This window comes from Haliaeetus albicilla, chromosome 3 (genome assembly GCF_947461875.1).
Source record: "Haliaeetus albicilla chromosome 3, bHalAlb1.1, whole genome shotgun sequence".
Lineage (NCBI taxonomy): Eukaryota > Metazoa > Chordata > Aves > Accipitriformes > Accipitridae > Haliaeetus > Haliaeetus albicilla.
In genome coordinates, this window is record NC_091485.1 from 3,876,584 (window position 1) to 3,894,159 (window position 17,576).

General features: G+C 42.6%; 1 protein-coding gene across 10 annotated transcripts in view; it reads left to right on the forward strand.

Moving 5' to 3' along the window:
* Positions 1-17,576, forward strand: part of FHOD3 (formin homology 2 domain containing 3) — a 393,264-nt gene that overhangs the window by 310,304 nt on the left and 65,384 nt on the right. For 9 of the 10 annotated variants that reach the window (XM_069778694.1, XM_069778695.1, XM_069778698.1 and 6 more), the window contains 4 exons: positions 1,037-1,087; positions 5,584-5,798; positions 12,535-12,834; positions 16,619-17,508. In XM_069778694.1, coding sequence (XP_069634795.1) covers positions 1,037-1,087; positions 5,584-5,798; positions 12,535-12,834; positions 16,619-17,508 — 1,456 coding nt within the window. The remainder of the gene's footprint in view (positions 1-1,036; positions 1,088-5,583; positions 5,799-12,534; positions 12,835-16,618; positions 17,509-17,576) is intronic. The other variant, XM_069778702.1, reaches the window with a different exon arrangement.

The following is a 17,576-nucleotide window of genomic DNA, read 5'->3' on the forward strand; positions in this document are numbered from 1 at the left end:
ATTTGATAGCTATTGGCGTAGTAGGTTACCAGTAATTCATTTGATGACATAATATAAAGAGAAAAAATAGTGGTTTATTCATAAATGGAGTAGTTCTGAAAATCTTTCTGGTAGTCACAGGTTATGACGTGGAAGAATCTAACACATAAGATGAAAGTTTTGTCCACCAGATTCAACAACATATTAAAAATGTATTGTAAGGAACTATCTTGCTGCGACATTGAGGCAGGCTGGACATTCACTGGGTTCTGCTGTGCTCCGAGTTAAATTTGCATCCACATTTGTGGATGTGACAGCCCTGCCTGAAATCACAGCGCTCGGGCATCTGGCAGAGTTGACTTGGCAAAAGCTAAATGTGAGAGTTACTTGAGGAGCTGCGGGAGGGGCAGCAGAGACCGGGAAGGGTTTGTATCTAAAACTGAGGGTGAAAAATAAAGCAGTGAAAGGTTGTTCCCTGTCTGATGATCCTGCACGCGCCTTGTAAGAACAAAGAGTTGTCCTACTCGGTAATGCCAGTCCGCTGTCCCATTTCCAGCCATGGCAACTAAAACACGCTGAGGAAAGGTATATTAGAAAAAGGGCTGATGGGGTATGCTCCCTGCCCTCATCTAGCCTGCCAGGTGCCGCAGTCACTGCTTCGGGGCGTTCTACGTGGAGCAAATGAGGAATGATTTAATGGCCAATAATTTGCCTGCTCATTATGGATGAGTCCGGTTCATTGTATCTAATTTCAGACACCAGGTTTCAAAATGTGCTTCAAGTTCTTCACTTTTTGGGTGTTTCTTGTAATTACTTGTAATGACCTTTCGAACTACGTATTTGATGTACGCGTACCTGTGGTGTATGCATGGGTAAGCGTACACACGCACTTTCCTGCCTTTTTTACGAAACCAAACTAATTTTTGTCGGCAACAGCCTTCGTTGTCTCTGATCAGCTTGTTTGTACTGCTCTCAGTTACTCCTACTGCACTTATACTTCTGTTACTTACCTTATTGTTCTGGTTTCCTCTGCAATTTACTGCAATTCTCTTTTTAGCCGAGATTATTTAGACAAAAGAGAAGAACTAAGACAAGCAAGAGAAGAGAGGTTTGTATATAATGCATCCATCCTTCCCTTTCGTTGTTTGCACTTCCTATATTCTTTACTGTGGAGCTGTGTGTATTTACATTTTTAACTCTGCATGCACAGAACACGCTTATTCCAAAAGACTTCTGTAAGCAAGCGGTTGTTTCGTTAAAGAGGAGAATGAAGTCCAGCTGTAAGCACAGCAATAAATGAAGAGCAGTGGGACTGGAATGCTTAAGAATGATTGATGATCTATCTTTTATCTATTTGTGTGGGAAATAAGCTTACTCCACTTGCCTCAGAAATTTGCCCAAATTTAGTGTAGTTATAAATTGAATAAGCCTGTCTTTCTCACCGAGGGGGTCCCAAGCTTTCTGGAGGGTCAGAAAAGGCAACTGAGGATAAAGGAAATTGGGGTCACAAGCATTGCAAAACTGCAGTCACAGGCTGATGGAAATGGTTCTGACCCAATCCCAGCATATTTTTATCTTTCGGAGCCAAGTTTTGTTTGCCAATCTCTCTAAACATCAGCGAGTACATTACAAAGCTTAGCAGCGTTTATCATTGGGGCATTGTTTTCTTTTTATTTAAATCACTTATTTAAAGAGGCTGGGGGGTTGGGGGTTTTTTTCTTCTTTTTTAATTCAGTTAAATAGTTTGGAAACTCTGGGCTAGGCTGGGAGCTATGTGCTTATGAAAGCACATTTTTCAAGGAATAGTCGACTAAAGACCTTTGCCTTTCAGTAGCTTCATCTCTACCTCCACTAGTAATTACACCCTGGAGGGAGGGAGCTCTTGTTTTTACCTGGAAAATATGCATGTTACTGAAGAAATAGTAGATGAAAAATTGCCCAGATTGCTTCAGTTCTGCTTTTATGGTCCTCTAGAGGTTACTCTCTGGAGATACTTTTGGATTGTTAAGAACTGGAATTACATTATCAAAGTATGAGAGCAGCCATCTCAGAAATCATTGCATTGCTGCGTTTTGTTTTGGGGTTTGGGGTTTTTTTTCCACAAAATTGTCATACAGCAGGCAGTTCGTTTCTGCAGACTGAAGTCTGATCTATTGTGACTGAAGTAGCTAATGTTAAAAAATTATTTTGACATTTCTAAGAGTAAGAAAAGGTGGATGGGCTTTCCTTTGTGCTTCCAGCCAAAACAATTACAAACAGTTTAAAGCATTTTCTGAAATGAAATGCGTCAGAGCACATAGGCATCATACATTGACCTTAGCTGAGTAAAACCTTTTACAGCAAGCGTGCTCGTCAGCAAGATTTGAAACAAATTAGAAGCGAGCTCTCCAGCACTTTGAAGTTGTAAGGGAACATGCCAAGTAAACTGGAGTATTTTGGGGGAAGTGTTCACCAGCAGGGCACCGCTCCTGTGCAGTCTGAGACAGTTTCACTGGTCATTAGGAACATGTCTTTATCCTTAGGGCTCTTTTGAACTGAAATGTTAAACTATCCGTTTTTCCTCATAAAGAGGAAAGACACATGTTTGCTTTGACAGCACATAAATATCGGAGAAAAATTCTGCAAGTGAAGTCTTGTACCAGTGGTCCATTACATTGGCCTTCTGTAACTATTTTTTTAACAAACACCTTTGCACAAATGAAGTTTCATTTCCCATAGCAAGTTGCATGTTGACTTGTTTTAAGAGAACGCATAGACTGTAAGAAAATGCTATAGCCAAGGTGCTAAAATCTTAGTTAAAGTCTGGGTCATACATTTCCTCTGTACCGGTTTGGAAAAGTAGAAGGAGGTAATATTGAGCACATAATAAAGGCTCCATTAAAAGCCCTGGTTTGTCTAAATTCTGCCAGCTCTTTGGAGCATTCTGTGTACTATCGTGTCAGCCTGCAGCTCCGCAGTACAGGTACTCGCTTTTCCAGTGGCTCTGGGGTGGCCTCGGTGTGAGGGAGAAAGATTCCTGCAGTTTCAAGGGGTCTGAGTGTAACTCAGCACCGTTCGTTTCACGTGTTCTTGCTGTTTGATGTTTTGAGGCCTTTTTTACTTTGCTTGGTTGGGGGTTTTCCAATGGCAATTTAAAAATAAACCCAAGAAAGGTGAGCTCCCAAGCCCTCTCTTGTGTGACATACAGCTCAAATGCTCTCCACCCCGTGACTTTGTTGGTACACAAAGATTTTAAGTCACCCTCAGGGCATTGCTCAGAGACCTAGAGAACTTGCAATGATATTTTCATCTACTCAAAGATGGTAAGTGGAATGTCACGTTCATGAGGTATACCTAGGCACGATGTCGTCTGCAGGTTTCCATGATTTAAAGGAATATGGCAGTATATAGAGACGCAATGTGTCAGTCCTGTAGTGGAGGAACTAATTGCAGCAGAGGTATGGTAGCTCATCCTTTCAACTCCTTCAGATTTTGGTCTTCATGAGACCTTGTGTATTTGATGCTGGCATTCATTTGTTATTAAGACACTGGGCAGAAACAAAAAATAACCTAAATAAATGTCATTTATCAAGTGTGAAGTGTTAATAACTGACTCTTGAATGGTTTTATTCATCTCGTATATCTGCTTATTAGGCTTCCCATTTGATAACTAGTTATGCCGATGTGCTGCCGTGAGAGTTGCTGTTCTGGTTCCCTTTTTTTCTTTCAGTATAATGACCAGATCCGTTTTGAGAAGGCGCATCCTGATGATAGTCCTCTGCTTTGCTGGTTGGCTGCGCAGCGCGCAGCTACAGAAGCTAAAAAGTTAAAGCAGCTGAAAAAGAGCTGAGGACAATAAAACCTTGTAGCTCCCCCCGTTATAGAAGGATCCATCCAGATCTTTGTTGTAGTCGTTGGCAAACTGCAGAACCCTCCTCAGCGGCAGCCAGCTGGGCTGTACCTGTTTGAGCGAAGTGGTCGATTTGAATGGTTCTTTATGAGTCTGAAATCCCGTCTGCTCCACTTGTGAGGAGGCGGAGGGCACAATATGTAAGTGACCGACGTTAAAAGAAAGACTGGCTTCGTGAACTGTAACAAAACACTATGCTAATGCCAGCGAAAGGCTTTCTCCTCTATTGAAAAGGCAAAAATCATTCTCGAGAATTGGCTTCATGTTAGAACTGTAAACAGTTCCTATTTTATAACCATACAAGTATGTGGCTTGTTATATTTTCATCCAGAGTCTGTAGGGGTTCTTTTTCTTGCAGCATTTGTTCAAAGCCTGTGCATACCTCTGGAGGAATAAAAGAAAATGAGTTTGTTCTTCATTATTGCTGTTTGCAATAAAGCAAATTGCCTCTGAAAACACAAGGACTGCTCTTCAAAGACACGTTTCTATGCTTGATACGAATGTTTGCAGAAGTGCATGCGTGTGTGGCTACCATATGTACTAAGCATGTTTGTTACCACATATGGCTGGCTTCTTTACACCGCCTGCTTTTAATGCGCCCTCATACACTAATTCAGGCTGTCAGTGGAGCAGAAGGGGGGAGGAGAGGTGTTCCCTCTTACGAAGTGTTTACAGTGGTGGGTTAGAGGAGGATGACCACAGCGTTTCACGGACATAAGCAGTAGTCTTGATTAACCTGTTTAACAGTTCACTTGTGGGTAAGACAAACAGTCTAAAGCCCGATCCAGCTGTATTCATGAATTTATTCCTTAGCAAATAATGGTGGATAAAATTAGCAGACATCTGGAAGAGGCACATATTTCAGAGTTATTTTGGTCGAAATGTATAAAGCACACTATGAAGAATATGATTGGTAGCTGGTCTTAATAAACAGTTAGTGAGTTCTGCCTGCCTAAAATGCAAAACAGATGTATCTTTGTTCTTTTAAAGTGACTTTGATGAATAAACTACATGTGACGTCAGGTCCAAGCTATTGGATGTCTGAGTCCGGCAGAGAAATTTTTTAGAATAAAAAAAAGAAAACTTTCCATTGTAGACTCTGGAGAGAACAAAGTGAATTCCAGTGCATTGCTCTCAGAGCAAATAGAAGCAGGTTCAGAGACTTTAGATAGTCAATCCAAACATTTATTATTGGTATTATTTTCAGGGAGATCTGTTTTTGTCTGCTGCACTGAACCATTTTTCTCTCCTTGCAGCAAGTCTCAGACTTTGGCTATTTGCATCAGTATTAAGGGGCTCTGGCTTTGGAGGCTTTTTTGCTAGGGTTTTTTTTTTTTCCTTTTTTTTTTTTTTTTTTTCCCCTCCCGTTATAGTTTTGGGAGAGGGAGGGCTGGGAGGAGGAGGAGGAGGGTGAAAAGGAGGACAGACAAACGCTTCCAAAAGGAGAAGGACTATGCAGACACAATACTCTATCTAAAGACTCTTTAACTCTGCTGGTTTTTGCTTTTGTTTTGTCATGAGCAATTTAACGTTTTTCAGGGCAATAGTCTTTGCTTTGGTGTGCGTTTTTTGGCAGATTGAGGAGGCAGGCAGTTTAGTGCTGTACCCCTTGTGTCAGGAAGTCAGCTCGTTCTCTGCAGGTGTTTCATCCATAAACAAGCATCAGCCACAGACTTCTTTTTCTTTACGGAAACCCTCTGGAATTTAACTTTCAGATACAAATACTTGGAGAGGTTGGCAGCGGAGGAGTATGAGAAGGAGCTGAAGAGTCGGAGCGTAAGCCGAGGGAGAAGTGAGCTGTCCTTGAACCTGAGATGTCCTTCAGCCCCGTCCTCACCTGTACCCAAGTGCATCAGCCCAGCATCCGTAGAGTCCCAGGAAGAGCTGAAGACCCCTTCCACCCCTTGTGGGACCCCTCAGCCCTCAGAAGGTAAGTGAAAAGGAGGGCAGGGGAAAGAGCGGTGGTTTTATCACAGTTTCTCTTGGCTAACAGTGATTTTTGATGCATGAGTGCAAGAATATAACCTCTGAGGTGCCAAAGTAAAGGGTCTTATTATAGTGTTTCATACTGTCTTCCTAAATTTCCTCTTTTTTTGCATAGATTTGGATGTCGTCTAGTCTATTCAAGCAAAGAATACACTCCTAATTGTTGCTATGATTTATATTATCGTTGTCTGTTGCTATTAGAATGGAATAATTGGAAAATACAGCATACAGAGGGTCTTAATTTTAGCATCATGTTCCTTGTATATTAGAAGTTACTGAATACTAAACCAACAATATTCCTGCCAACAGATTTTGCTTATGTGGATTCTCTGAAAGAAATGCAACAGATGAATGCCAAGACTATAATAACCTTCCAGCAGAGCACAGGCTGAATGGGACAAACAGAAAAGGTCTTGAATTGAAGGCAGGGAGGGTGTGTTGGTTATTTTTAACACCACCAAAAACTCTTAAAATTGTAGCACAAGTAGTAAAGGACTTAAAAGAGACCACAGACAATTAGTAAAAAGGAAAGTATAATTAGTGTTTGCACGGTTGGTTTGCTGTCATGTAATTTATTGGTGTAGAGAGCAATATTTTTTGTGTGTGCACGTCATTCTGCCACTTGCATCATGTACCCCTCCTTCAGTCCTCAAAAAAACACCCACCATACAGATTTGTATTTGCGCCACATGATGTTGCATTAACATTAGGAGCTAGAATGCATGTTGAGGGTGAATTATCGCCATCATTCATTTTTATTTTATTTGATTTCCTGCTACGTGCTATTGGTGATTAATGCATTTGTAACTTGCACTGCTTGGTTTTATTGAGTGTTATGGCTGGTAGCATGCTATAAAGCAAGGCAATTTAAGAAAAAAGTTACAAATACTGAATGTTGCCTATGTTTATCCTCACCGTACTAAGTAGGTGAAGTTTATTTAATTTAGGTTTATATATTTCCCCAATTATATTCCCAGTTTTCTTGTCTGGCACCTTAAAAGTCTCAGTGGAATCATTTGAACTTAAAAAACATGGGTATTTTCCTGTAACACTGATATTCAGAAACATCCAGATGCCCCTTTTTTTTTTTTGAGTGCAATATTGCTTTTAGAGCACATAAGCTGGATTTTTCCACCATTAGGATTTCAGAGCTGGGTAGGGAGCAAGTATCTCTTTTATGGTGATTATTTTAACATACTTCTCCTGGAAGCATTCAAAAAAAATTGCGGCATGAAATGCAGCAGCGCAATCCATTTGGAGAATACATTTAGAGCAGGTGTACAGGGCAACTTCAGGCAGCCAGAATATGGCAAAGCTATCAACACGTGGGTAGGCAGGACATCTCTACTAAAACTCCTGGCAGCATCAGTAGGCATCAGAGGGCAGCACCTGGAAGCCTGGCAAATGGACCGCAAGGAGAGAACGTATGGACGGGGCAGGATAAGCCCCCGGCCAAGGGCAGCTGCAGGTAGATGGCCAGGACAGCACCAGAACAGGGGCCTGAAATCTGCGTCCTTCAGCGGGAGCTGTGCATGAGGAAGGACTGCTGTTCCAGGCCTACCAAAAACATTGGGAAGGTCATTCGAAGTAATGAGCGTGTGGGCAGGGCAGGCTCTCTTGCCTGGAGGTGGCCAGATTGTTGGACATCAGCCAGCAGCTGGCAGGGCTTATTTACAGATCCTGTGCCGTGGTCTCTAGACTATTACCTGAGTTCCTTATGCTCCATAATGAATTAAAATCTCAGCTTTTACTGCCCTTAGGAAATGGTATGAATCCCACTTAAGAGACAGGGAAGCTGAGGCATTAACTTGCTTAAGCCGGTTGTAGGAAAGCTGAAATAGAGCCGTGGACAGAACCCAGATTACTTGCACCCCAAGCAGTTGCTTTGAGCATGGAGGTCACCGTCTTCCCAAGCAAGGATGAAACTGCAGAAGAAAAACAATTCCTCGGGTCTGTGCACGGGACCCTCCAAAGACTCTACAAGTATGATGTTAGCGGATGCGTGATATTCACCTGCAGAATTCAAAACCTGAAGTCAAACGGGAAGTGTGTTCCTCTGCTAGCAAAACAATGTGATTTTCGGAGTCAGATTTATTTTATGCCGTTTGTGCTGAAGTATCCCTTGGCCATCCAGTATCTACTGGGCTTAAGAAGGAAATGGGTTTTGTCTGTGGAACTTTGTCCCACGCTGTGAAATGTCTCAGTATCGTTACCCAGTATAAAAATCTGGACTTACTGAGCTGAAGTGTTTTCTCATATAAAACAATTGGTTCCACTAAAATAATCAAGTCTTGTAAGACTTACTCTTGTAAAACTTGGGCTATGGCTTTCAGAGGAAATGAAGGCAGTCCCATAACTGCGAAATGGAACTTAATATTTTTTTTCAGAGCAGCTACTTCCTCTTTTGTAATTTCATTGGATAATATTTTATGAAGTGCACATGTGCAGTAAAGGAGAAGCAACAATAACCAAGACATCTCTGAAGTCAATCCACAAAGGAATTGGAGATGAACCCTTCTCTGAGAGGAGCAGCTGTTTTAGCACTTGAGGAAAGTGCTAAAGGAGGCCAACCCAAGAGTTAGTTCTGACTTGATGAAGAAAGAGCCAGTTCCCTACTGGTGATCTTTCCATCACAAGGACTGGGAAGAAAGGAGTGGGGTGGGAGTGGAGAAAGAGAGAGAGTCCCTGCTGAATTCACAGCAAGAGGAATTCCGCGCTGGAGGAACTGAGGGGAGATAACCACCAAGACTTTAAGCGATGCCCAAACAGTTGAAGCAAGAGGGATTGGGTAGATATAGCCATCTTCAGACTTACTGTATGCATCCTCAAGAGACACTCAGCATATGTATCTCCCAGCTCCAAGCAGAGAAAATAGGTGAAAATGCAGTTGCCTAATCTGTTCCCCTGGTAGGGGATTAGATGTGGGCCTGGAGGGACGTTTGTTCTCTCTGAGGGCTTATAGGACTGGAGGGTTGAGGTCTCATCAGCAGGTACTAAGGATACAACATCTTGTGTCCGCCTCAGAGTTCATTCAGAGTTGAGTATTGAAAGAAAAGTCGTTTCCCTCCACGTCCCTGTAGAGCATTATAAGTTCGTAGCCATGTTTTTCAGAAGGGAGCATCTTGCTGTCCTCTCTACCCTCTCACTCAAAAGAGGGCTGTCACCAACATCTGGTCAGATCATAGCAGGTCAGGTTGCTAGGGCTTTACGTGACCAAGTCTTGAAAATGTCAGAAGATGCAGATTACACCATCTCTCCAAATGACAAAATGTTTACACATTCATTGAGGGACCGTGCTACCGTCTCTTTTAGTGATGAGGTTACACAGCTTCTTTGGGAGATTTCATTCTTCCAAGAAGTCTTCACATTTTTTCCAATAATACATTTTTAGAGATTAAGTTCTGGCAGAAAAAGAAGTGGGCATGTGACTCAAAAATTAGTCCTTAAAGCCACATTCAGTTTTCGTCTTCCTGATTAATCCAATTGCAAGTAAAAGTTCTGCTCATTTAAAGACTTCAACTCGCTCATTTGTTTTAATAGGGGGCAGAAAAAAAACAAACCTAAGCCTTGAGAGAAGTGTGAAAAATCGCATATTCAGGGGAAAAGAGATTACCTCTACTACTGAATCTGGCAATCCCAGTTTAGGTTTTAAGAACTGTGTATGCGTAAGAATTGGGTTTTTAAAAAAAAACATAAATCTGTTGCTTATAATGGCATCACACTTCTTAATGTCTCAAGAACGCCGCCTTTGCTGTTGATGCTTTTTGATATGACCATGCTTGCTTCCCTGAGTCTTTGCGCTTTCCACCAGCAGAAGTCTGAAGACAAGGGACAGAGCCTGGTCTGTTATTTAACTCCGTTGCCACCTGCAAGGTTGCCGCTTAGAGTAGTGTTTTGTCTGGTGTGAAAATGGGTCCAGTAGATATGGGACTGAAAGTTCCAGCTCGTTTCAAATAGGCCACCACCAAGCATTCACAGAGAATTGTATTTTTTAACATCTTAAGTTCTCACCAATATCAGCACAATAGATCATACGATGGAACTGAAAGCGGTGGGCACACGTCTAGCTTGCTGGCTTTGTTCTCCTGCTAGTGTTGGCTGACAGATTTGATTTATGAACTGCTTTTTAAGGGAAGCGCTGATGGCCTTAGCTCACTATTTATAAGTTATTTGGGTTATAGGTGGCTTGTTTGAGATTATCCCTAAAGAGAGAGAGAGAGACCGTCAAAATGAGTGTCAACATACCCTTCTTTTGTTCTAGAAGTGCTTAGGGTTTGATACTCCTTGAACTCAAAAGAGCAGCCTGTGTCAGTATATTGCTCTTTACTCTTTGTTATCTATTAGATTCTGCTAAGATACTGCATCTTTCCAGTATGTGTGGAATATTCCTTGTTGGAAGATTATCCAGAATTCTTTTGAACATTCTCATTTTCTCAAGCATTTCTTATGTCTCTCCTGACTTCATCTTGTTGGATCTTCAGTGTAGCTTCACGATGACAAAAGTGCCATAAGCATTAGCAGTCCTGGCCATGTTCTAGTCAGCTTTTTCCTCCACCTGAGCTGCTAGAGTTGTCCTTTTTGGTTATTGCATGACAGCTTTTGTTTTTAGAAAGAAACATCTAAAATTCATACGAAACTATGATTATTCAAGGATGAATTGATGACATCTGTATGTACGAACCATTGCAGCATGGCAAGCTCAGAGTCTTTCATGCTACAGTAGCATGTTAGTTCCAGGAACTCCTGAAGGATTCCTAAGCTTCCATCTCGGTTATATTCAAATCTTGGCTTGACTTTAAAATGTTCTTGTGCTATACCTACACGCTGACAGCTGTGGTCAGAAACACACCACTGGGATTCAGAGTGTCTGCCAGCTTCTTGCCAGCTCTGCATAGTTTTGATTCTCTCATAGGCAGTGTCCAGGGTACAGTCCTAGGTAAGGCACGTTTAGAGAGACAAGGCGTGTGCAGAGCTGCTCACATATCTAATATTAGACTTTTAGATGCTGTCCATGTAGAAGAGGGAGAAAAGTAAGCTTCTAATTGGGAGTGTTTTAAAACAAAGGGGTTTGAGTGAGCGTGGAGTATATATTAAACATATTATGTATACATTTCTTTTATATAAATATATTATATATGCACGTCTGGTTATTTAACTAACTACACATTTAAAATCAATTGTGAAACTGTAGAAGCTTAGCTCCAGTGAGGTCAGCGGCAAAAAAATCATTTGCGGTTTTGTACACGTAAATTATATGAAATGAAGTGGAATAGTGTGGTACTGAAGATGCATTACCGAAAGCTAGTTTAAAATTGTATGTGTTATTGTAAAGATAGGCACAGGCATTATTAGAAATCATTGTTCTTTGTTGTGGATGTCTCAGAAAATAGGATAGGCACATAACGTGAAACAGTCTTAGGAAAACTTTGTGACCTTCATTATTTTGGCTTATACACTTTCTCAGGATAAATCTATTTACTTGCTAGCTAGAGGACTGAAATGTTTGGTTTGCATTCTGGTGTGATACTTTTTTCTTCCTTCAAAGGTTCATGTAGTTCTTGAAGAAAATCTCATTGTATATCATGTGCTCCAAAGACCATGACAAGTCCGGAGGGCTCTTTTGCAATATTGTGATGAAAAATAGTTAACAGAGGGGAAAAAAACAAGAGTATGACTTGGTCATTGTAGTTCAGCCCACCCAACACAAGATTTAGTAAAGAGGGAATTTGGGAAGTATGCAGAACTAACATGCATGCCCATTTTCATCACTCTTGCATGGCCATTTCAGTTTTCAGAAAACTGTGAGCTGCTTGATGTGAATATGTGTGGATGCTTTTCAGTTTCTTTGCAGCACGCAGAAAATATTTGCATGTGAAAATCTGCTGTTATAGCTAAAAACCCTAAAGGTGAATGAATTAATTTCACTGTCAGTGATAAAGCAGGGAAGAAGAAACCGAGTGTACTATCAACAGTGTTTGCTGTGTGCCGGCCGATAAAAAAGCTCATCGTATGCCATATGCCAACCAATTGGAAACTAAATTTGTGCCATATGCCAAGCAGTTGGAAACTTTGTTCAGTTTTAATGTGGCTATTCTGGAGTAAATATGCATGAAAGAACATATGGTTTTTGTCAGCCAAATGTGTGACAGTGCCATTTCCAGACTGTGCCATTCAACTGTGTTAATAAAACTAATATTTGTATTTTTTCGTTGAAGTGTTCCTCATCAGGTGAAAAAAGAATTCTTCCAGAACCCAAAGAAAATTCAGCCAAAAGCCACAATCTCCCTCCTTTTTGCTTTTTAAAAGATCTCTTCCTTCCTGGCTCTGTCTAGGCACTGAGTTGTCCATGTCACGCTCAAGTGGGATGCCCATTTTCTGCTGGTTCGTTCCAATCCTTATGCAGGTCCAACACTCCAGCTGTGGAAGTATGTATAAAAACAGCGGGCTGGCTCCAGACAGCAAGCGAGGGGGTTTGCCAGCCCACTCTCACGTGCAATGCTGTTGTCGCACAACATCCATCAGTCCGTTGCTCCCAACGCTCAGCGTGCCGTGGACTTTGCCGTTTATTTTCTTTCCATAAGGCACTTGTACAGCTTCCACGTTGCTCTCGTTTAGAGGGGTGAGCCTGAGACGACTCCATTGTTAAGTGAATCTCTTTCTCCCGTTGTTCTCTCCACCAGTGAGTGCCAGTGAACCCGAACCAGAGACAGAGACAGAACCAGAACCAGAGCAGGAGGCTGAGGCCGAGCAGGGAACGGAGACACCCAAGGAAATAGAGGCTACAGAGGTGGGACCAGAGGGTGAGGTGGAGCAAGGACCAGAGAGAGAGCCAGAAGAAAGTGCGATACTCAGTGAAAAAGAGAGGCAGAATGAGGAAGTGAATGAAAAAGACAACTGCTCTGCATCCAGCATATCCTCAGCAAGCAGCACTTTAGAGAGGGAAGAGAGAGAGGACAAGTTAACCAGTGACAATGAAACTGGTAAAGTGAAGCTTTTTCAATAATGGAGGGTTTCTGGTGGAAAAAAAAAATGTTAAATTAGCAGCTCTGTTGTTATGTTAATTAGCTAACAAACCCTCTGCGCCTGTCTAAGACTTTCTTCACCATGGCCAATTCTGGACTACTCTCTGCTTGGAAATCCACAGACTTTGATGGGGTTTCTGTGTTTGAGGGGCAGTAAGGCCTTGATGAAATGAGGATTCCTTTGATTCGAGACCATTTGCTTCCCCTAGGATTAATATATTAACTACTGAATCGTTGTGTTGCAGCGACTTACATCTCTAGCTCCCAGAGATTTTGGGGAGGTTTTCTACCCGTAAAACAATGAGACGAGGGGCTGTGCTGACATGATTTCTCATGAGATTCCAGATGCCTTTTCTGATCCTTTTAGAGGAAGAGCAATGAGGGCTGGGATGTTTGCCCCTTCCCTCCAGTTCTCCTGTCTTGGTTAGGCTTCAGAAAGCAGAGAGAGATACATAGGAGCTGCTGGAGATAGGTCTGGGCTGTGGCCATCTTCAGCTCGTGTGGAGGAGCACATGAAATAGGCCTTGTCTGGAAAAGACCAGTTCCGTAGTGACCAGTGGTTCTGGTCAGATATGCCACCAGGCACCTGCGAAGGCCCAGCTTGGAAAACACCTGAAGAACCAGTTTTCTGCCTGGAGAGATAAGGACAACCAGAGCTTGTCATGCAGCCCAGGCAGGGAGGGAGTAAAAGGCAGATTTTGACTTCTGTTGATTCTCTTTTCCCCTTTTTATAGGGAGGTAAAGGAATGTAATGTGATTAGGGCATTTGGTTCCCAAGTTTTCTTAGGGCTGAACAGTGGAGTGTGTTGTCCTAAGTTTTCTAAGTTCTAGATAAGAAAACAAGAATTGTTTAACAGCGTGAAATAGTTTTGCTCTTTCCTGAAAGAAGAGGGATAACTCTGAATCACAAGGATTACCTCGCAGAGATAAACTGTCAGAACGTACTGTTCGTGTTTAAACCCTATCACTTTTTTTTTCTGGGAAGCAGAAGTTAATTTGATTCTAAATTTAAGAGCTATCTTCTTTTCAACCAGCACCAAAACTGAATTACTTAGAATGCTATTGTACTCTTAAAGAACATAGATGGATATATATGTAGGAAAGGGAGAGGAGGTATGACAGATGAGGGATGTCATTACACTGTGGCATAGTCCAAGATAGTCCAAATGCAAGTAAGGGAGAACAGGTTACAGGGTTTTTTCCCCTCATCTTGTCTGTTACCAACCTGTTATCATTCTAATTAAGTGTTTATGTACTTTTTGTTAAAAGGTAAGAAATGTACCCTGTTAGCAAAAAATTGACATCTTAAAATTGACCTACGTTACCAGTAGACCAAAGATTTATTAGGTTGTGCTATGTAGGAGGTCTCATGTAGTGAGTTGTTTGCTCTCTAATAGGTGAGGAGATTCAGAAAGAAAACAAGAGTGCTTTCTCCAGCAGTTCTCACATTCCCAACAAGCAGTTTGCCATTTACAAGGTGGCCCATTGGTTCTGCCCAGATGCATTAAGGACAAAAGAATAAAGCCATTGGTCCTGGCTCCTCTTTCATTAGCCATCCTGCTGAATTTGGCTTCCCACAAGTGTTGTTTCCCTGATGGTATTTCAAAGCTTCACCTGTGGAGAGGCGATGTCCTGGTTTCGGCAGAAGAGACCACCAAGGTAGCAAGAGTCTTCACAGCAATAACCTTGGATCAGCTAGGGCAGGTGGAGGCGGACTCGGGGAGCCCAAATCAGAGATTGTCTCGGGGGGAATTTTGATGAGCAGTTTTGCAAAGGGATTAAATCCTGGAGGATCCCAGCTGGTGAAACTGAGAGCGGGTAGGTCATGTGGGATTTGTAGGAGGGATCCTGGGAGCAATCTTGAACATCTTTGAAGGAAAGGCTTGGGAGTAGGGGGAAATCCTCTGGGAGGAGTTCAGCTGGGTAAAATCTATGGTGTGGGGAAGGTGTTGTCTAGTGAAACTACCTCAGAGACAAATCTAAGAGACTACCTCAGGTGACAAATTTTGGTGAGAAAGCAATCCCATGGATAAAGTCTGAGGAAACAGGTAATGGAAGCAGTCAAGCCTCCTGCAGGAAAGTAGGAGGAGACACTTTTGGAGGTTGTATCCATTGCTGAAAAAAAGTCTTTCTTTTGTCTGGGGTTAAACCTCTGGACTAATTTTAAAATGTGGTTTAGAGGTTGATCGGAATAGAGGTGAGAGTCATTGCTGTCCATATGCTTTGTCCTGTGAGACCCGTCCTACGTTTTAACACGGTGTTATTTTGAAGCGGCAGGGGGTTGTTGTGGGGGCCTGGATGTGGATCTTGCCGAGGGGACATCTTCTCAGAGCGCAGAGCTAGGTGTCGTGGTAGGAAAGCAAGTCAGCTGAAGAAGGAAGCTGTAAAAGATGTTTAAAACTCTGAAGTATTGAAAAAGGTGGGAGCGCAAGGGGAGAAAGAAAGGTAAAATGGGAAGTTAAAGAGAAAGGGCAACTGACAGGTATAAAAGAAAAACTTTAACCACAAGGGGCCAAAAGGAAGGCAGGCTAGCAGTCCAAATAAAATGTGTTTAAGAAATAGAGTTATAAATAATATATTAATAAAATGTGTAAAGACTATGGGGAACAGAAGGAATCCCGTACAGGAAATACAGTAAGTGTGAAGAATTATCTTTGTCCATGTTTAATCACTTCATCTGATGCCCACTGGAAAAAGAAGCACCATAATTTTTAGACACATTATCCACATTGGTTAGCAGTATTACATTCAGGGAAATGTAGTCAGAGATGCTTACATCATTTATTTTTACAGTTTGACTGCTATAGTTTGTTATTTACGGTGCTGTCTCAAGCATAGTATTTTGCAGATGATTGTTGAGACAAGCAGTCGTCAGAAAGATGAAGCTTCATTACAGTGACATGTTAAATGATCGTGATGTGGGAAGGTGGCCATCAGGCTTTCAGTGCTGTCATATATTACAGGGAGGTTAACAGTGGTTGATGAGCAGCAGTTTCAAAAATCTTTTATAAAGGTACTCATACTCCTAGAAACAACTTTAAAAATCTTGCTTATGCTTACACTCACTGAGTTGCCCTGAGAGCTGTACCCGGGGTATGCAGCCTGCTCTGGGGTTCAGACAGTCCGTGTTGTGAAGATGGCCGGGTACCCAGCCAGGAGGTGTGAGGAACAGCCAGATGTGGAAGGTGTCCTCCTCTAGCCGGCGGGGAGGGAGGAGGAGGAGGAGGAGGAAGCAGTTACATGTTGACCTTGACATCAGGCAGGGAAGATCTCTTTTATAAGGAAGTTTTCCTGGGGTGGTTCCAGTTTATGGCCAGGTGAAAAGTACGACAATAACCTATTTTGTGCCGTTGTCATGACAGTGAAGCCCCATTCCAAGTCACTAAAGTTCTGAGCATTTATGCGCTGTATAAAATGAGCTGGGCTAGTAAGTACAAAGTGAAACCTGACAGATTTCAGGAGAAACCTGAACCTTGAAATACTGACAGTTATCTAGTCCCTCCCGAGCTACACTGATTATTTTCTGCTCCCATTCCTTTTTTGAGAATTACTCCCAGCCCATCAAGGTTGGGCCATATATCAGCACTGTCACTCACTTCAAAATTTTCAAAGCTGCTGTTGGCTCAGTTTCAGAGTAATTGTGCATGTGTCCCCCAAATTTTTTTCCGGTGGGTTGAAGAGTGTTCTCGGTGCTCTGGCTCCCTTCCCTTGACTCTTCCCATCTGTGTGTGTGTGATTGCAGGTCCATGGTCGCAGACCATTCAGGATGCTGGTGTGAATGAGCAGTGCAGCAACATCCTCAACAACAAGCGGTTTATGCTGGACATGTTGTATGCGCATAACAAAAAGCCCAAGGATGAAGAGGAGAAGGAGCTGGAGGCGAAGGAGGAAAAGAAGGAGACGGAGGAAAGCGAGGAGTCGCTCACTAGCCTAGCCAGTAGGATCTCTATCCTTCAGGCCACGAAGCAGGCCAAAGATGAAAGCGTCAAAAAGATGGAGATTGGAAATCTGGACAACCAAGGCAGCGTGAAAGCCTTTGCGGAAAAATTCAACAGCGGTGAGCTGGCCAAGGGGACAGCCGTGCCTGAAGATGAAATCAGTGAACAGGTCCCTGAGAAAACACCAGCACAGCCAAAGAAGGAATCTGACTACATCTGGGATCAGCTCATGGCTAATCCTAGAGAACTTAAAATCAAAGACATGGATTTTACAGACCTGGGGGAGGAGGATGATGTAGATGTGTTGGACATGGATATGGGTCCTGGGGACTCCCTTGTTCCCCCTCCTCCACCTCCACCTTCTTTTCTGGGTTTGCCTCCTCCACCGCCTCCCCCGCTGTTCGGATGTCCACCTCCACCTCCGCCCTCTGCTAATTTATTGGCTCCTCCTCCACTCTTCAGCACTCCTCAGGGTTTAGGGTCGCCCCAGGTTTCCAGGGGTCAGCCAGCATTTATAAAGAAGAAGAAAACCATCCGTCTGTTTTGGAACGAGGTACGGCCATTTGAGTGGCAGTGTAAAAACAACAAACGCTGCAGAGAATTCCTGTGGTCGAAACTGGAACCCATTAAGGTGGACACTTCCAAACTGGAGCATCTCTTTGAGTCTAAATCCAAGGAACTGCCTGTCACAAAGGTACAGCTTGTATTCAGCTTGCTATTATTTTGCGATTGTATTGGTATTCATTCTGACTTAATCTAGGT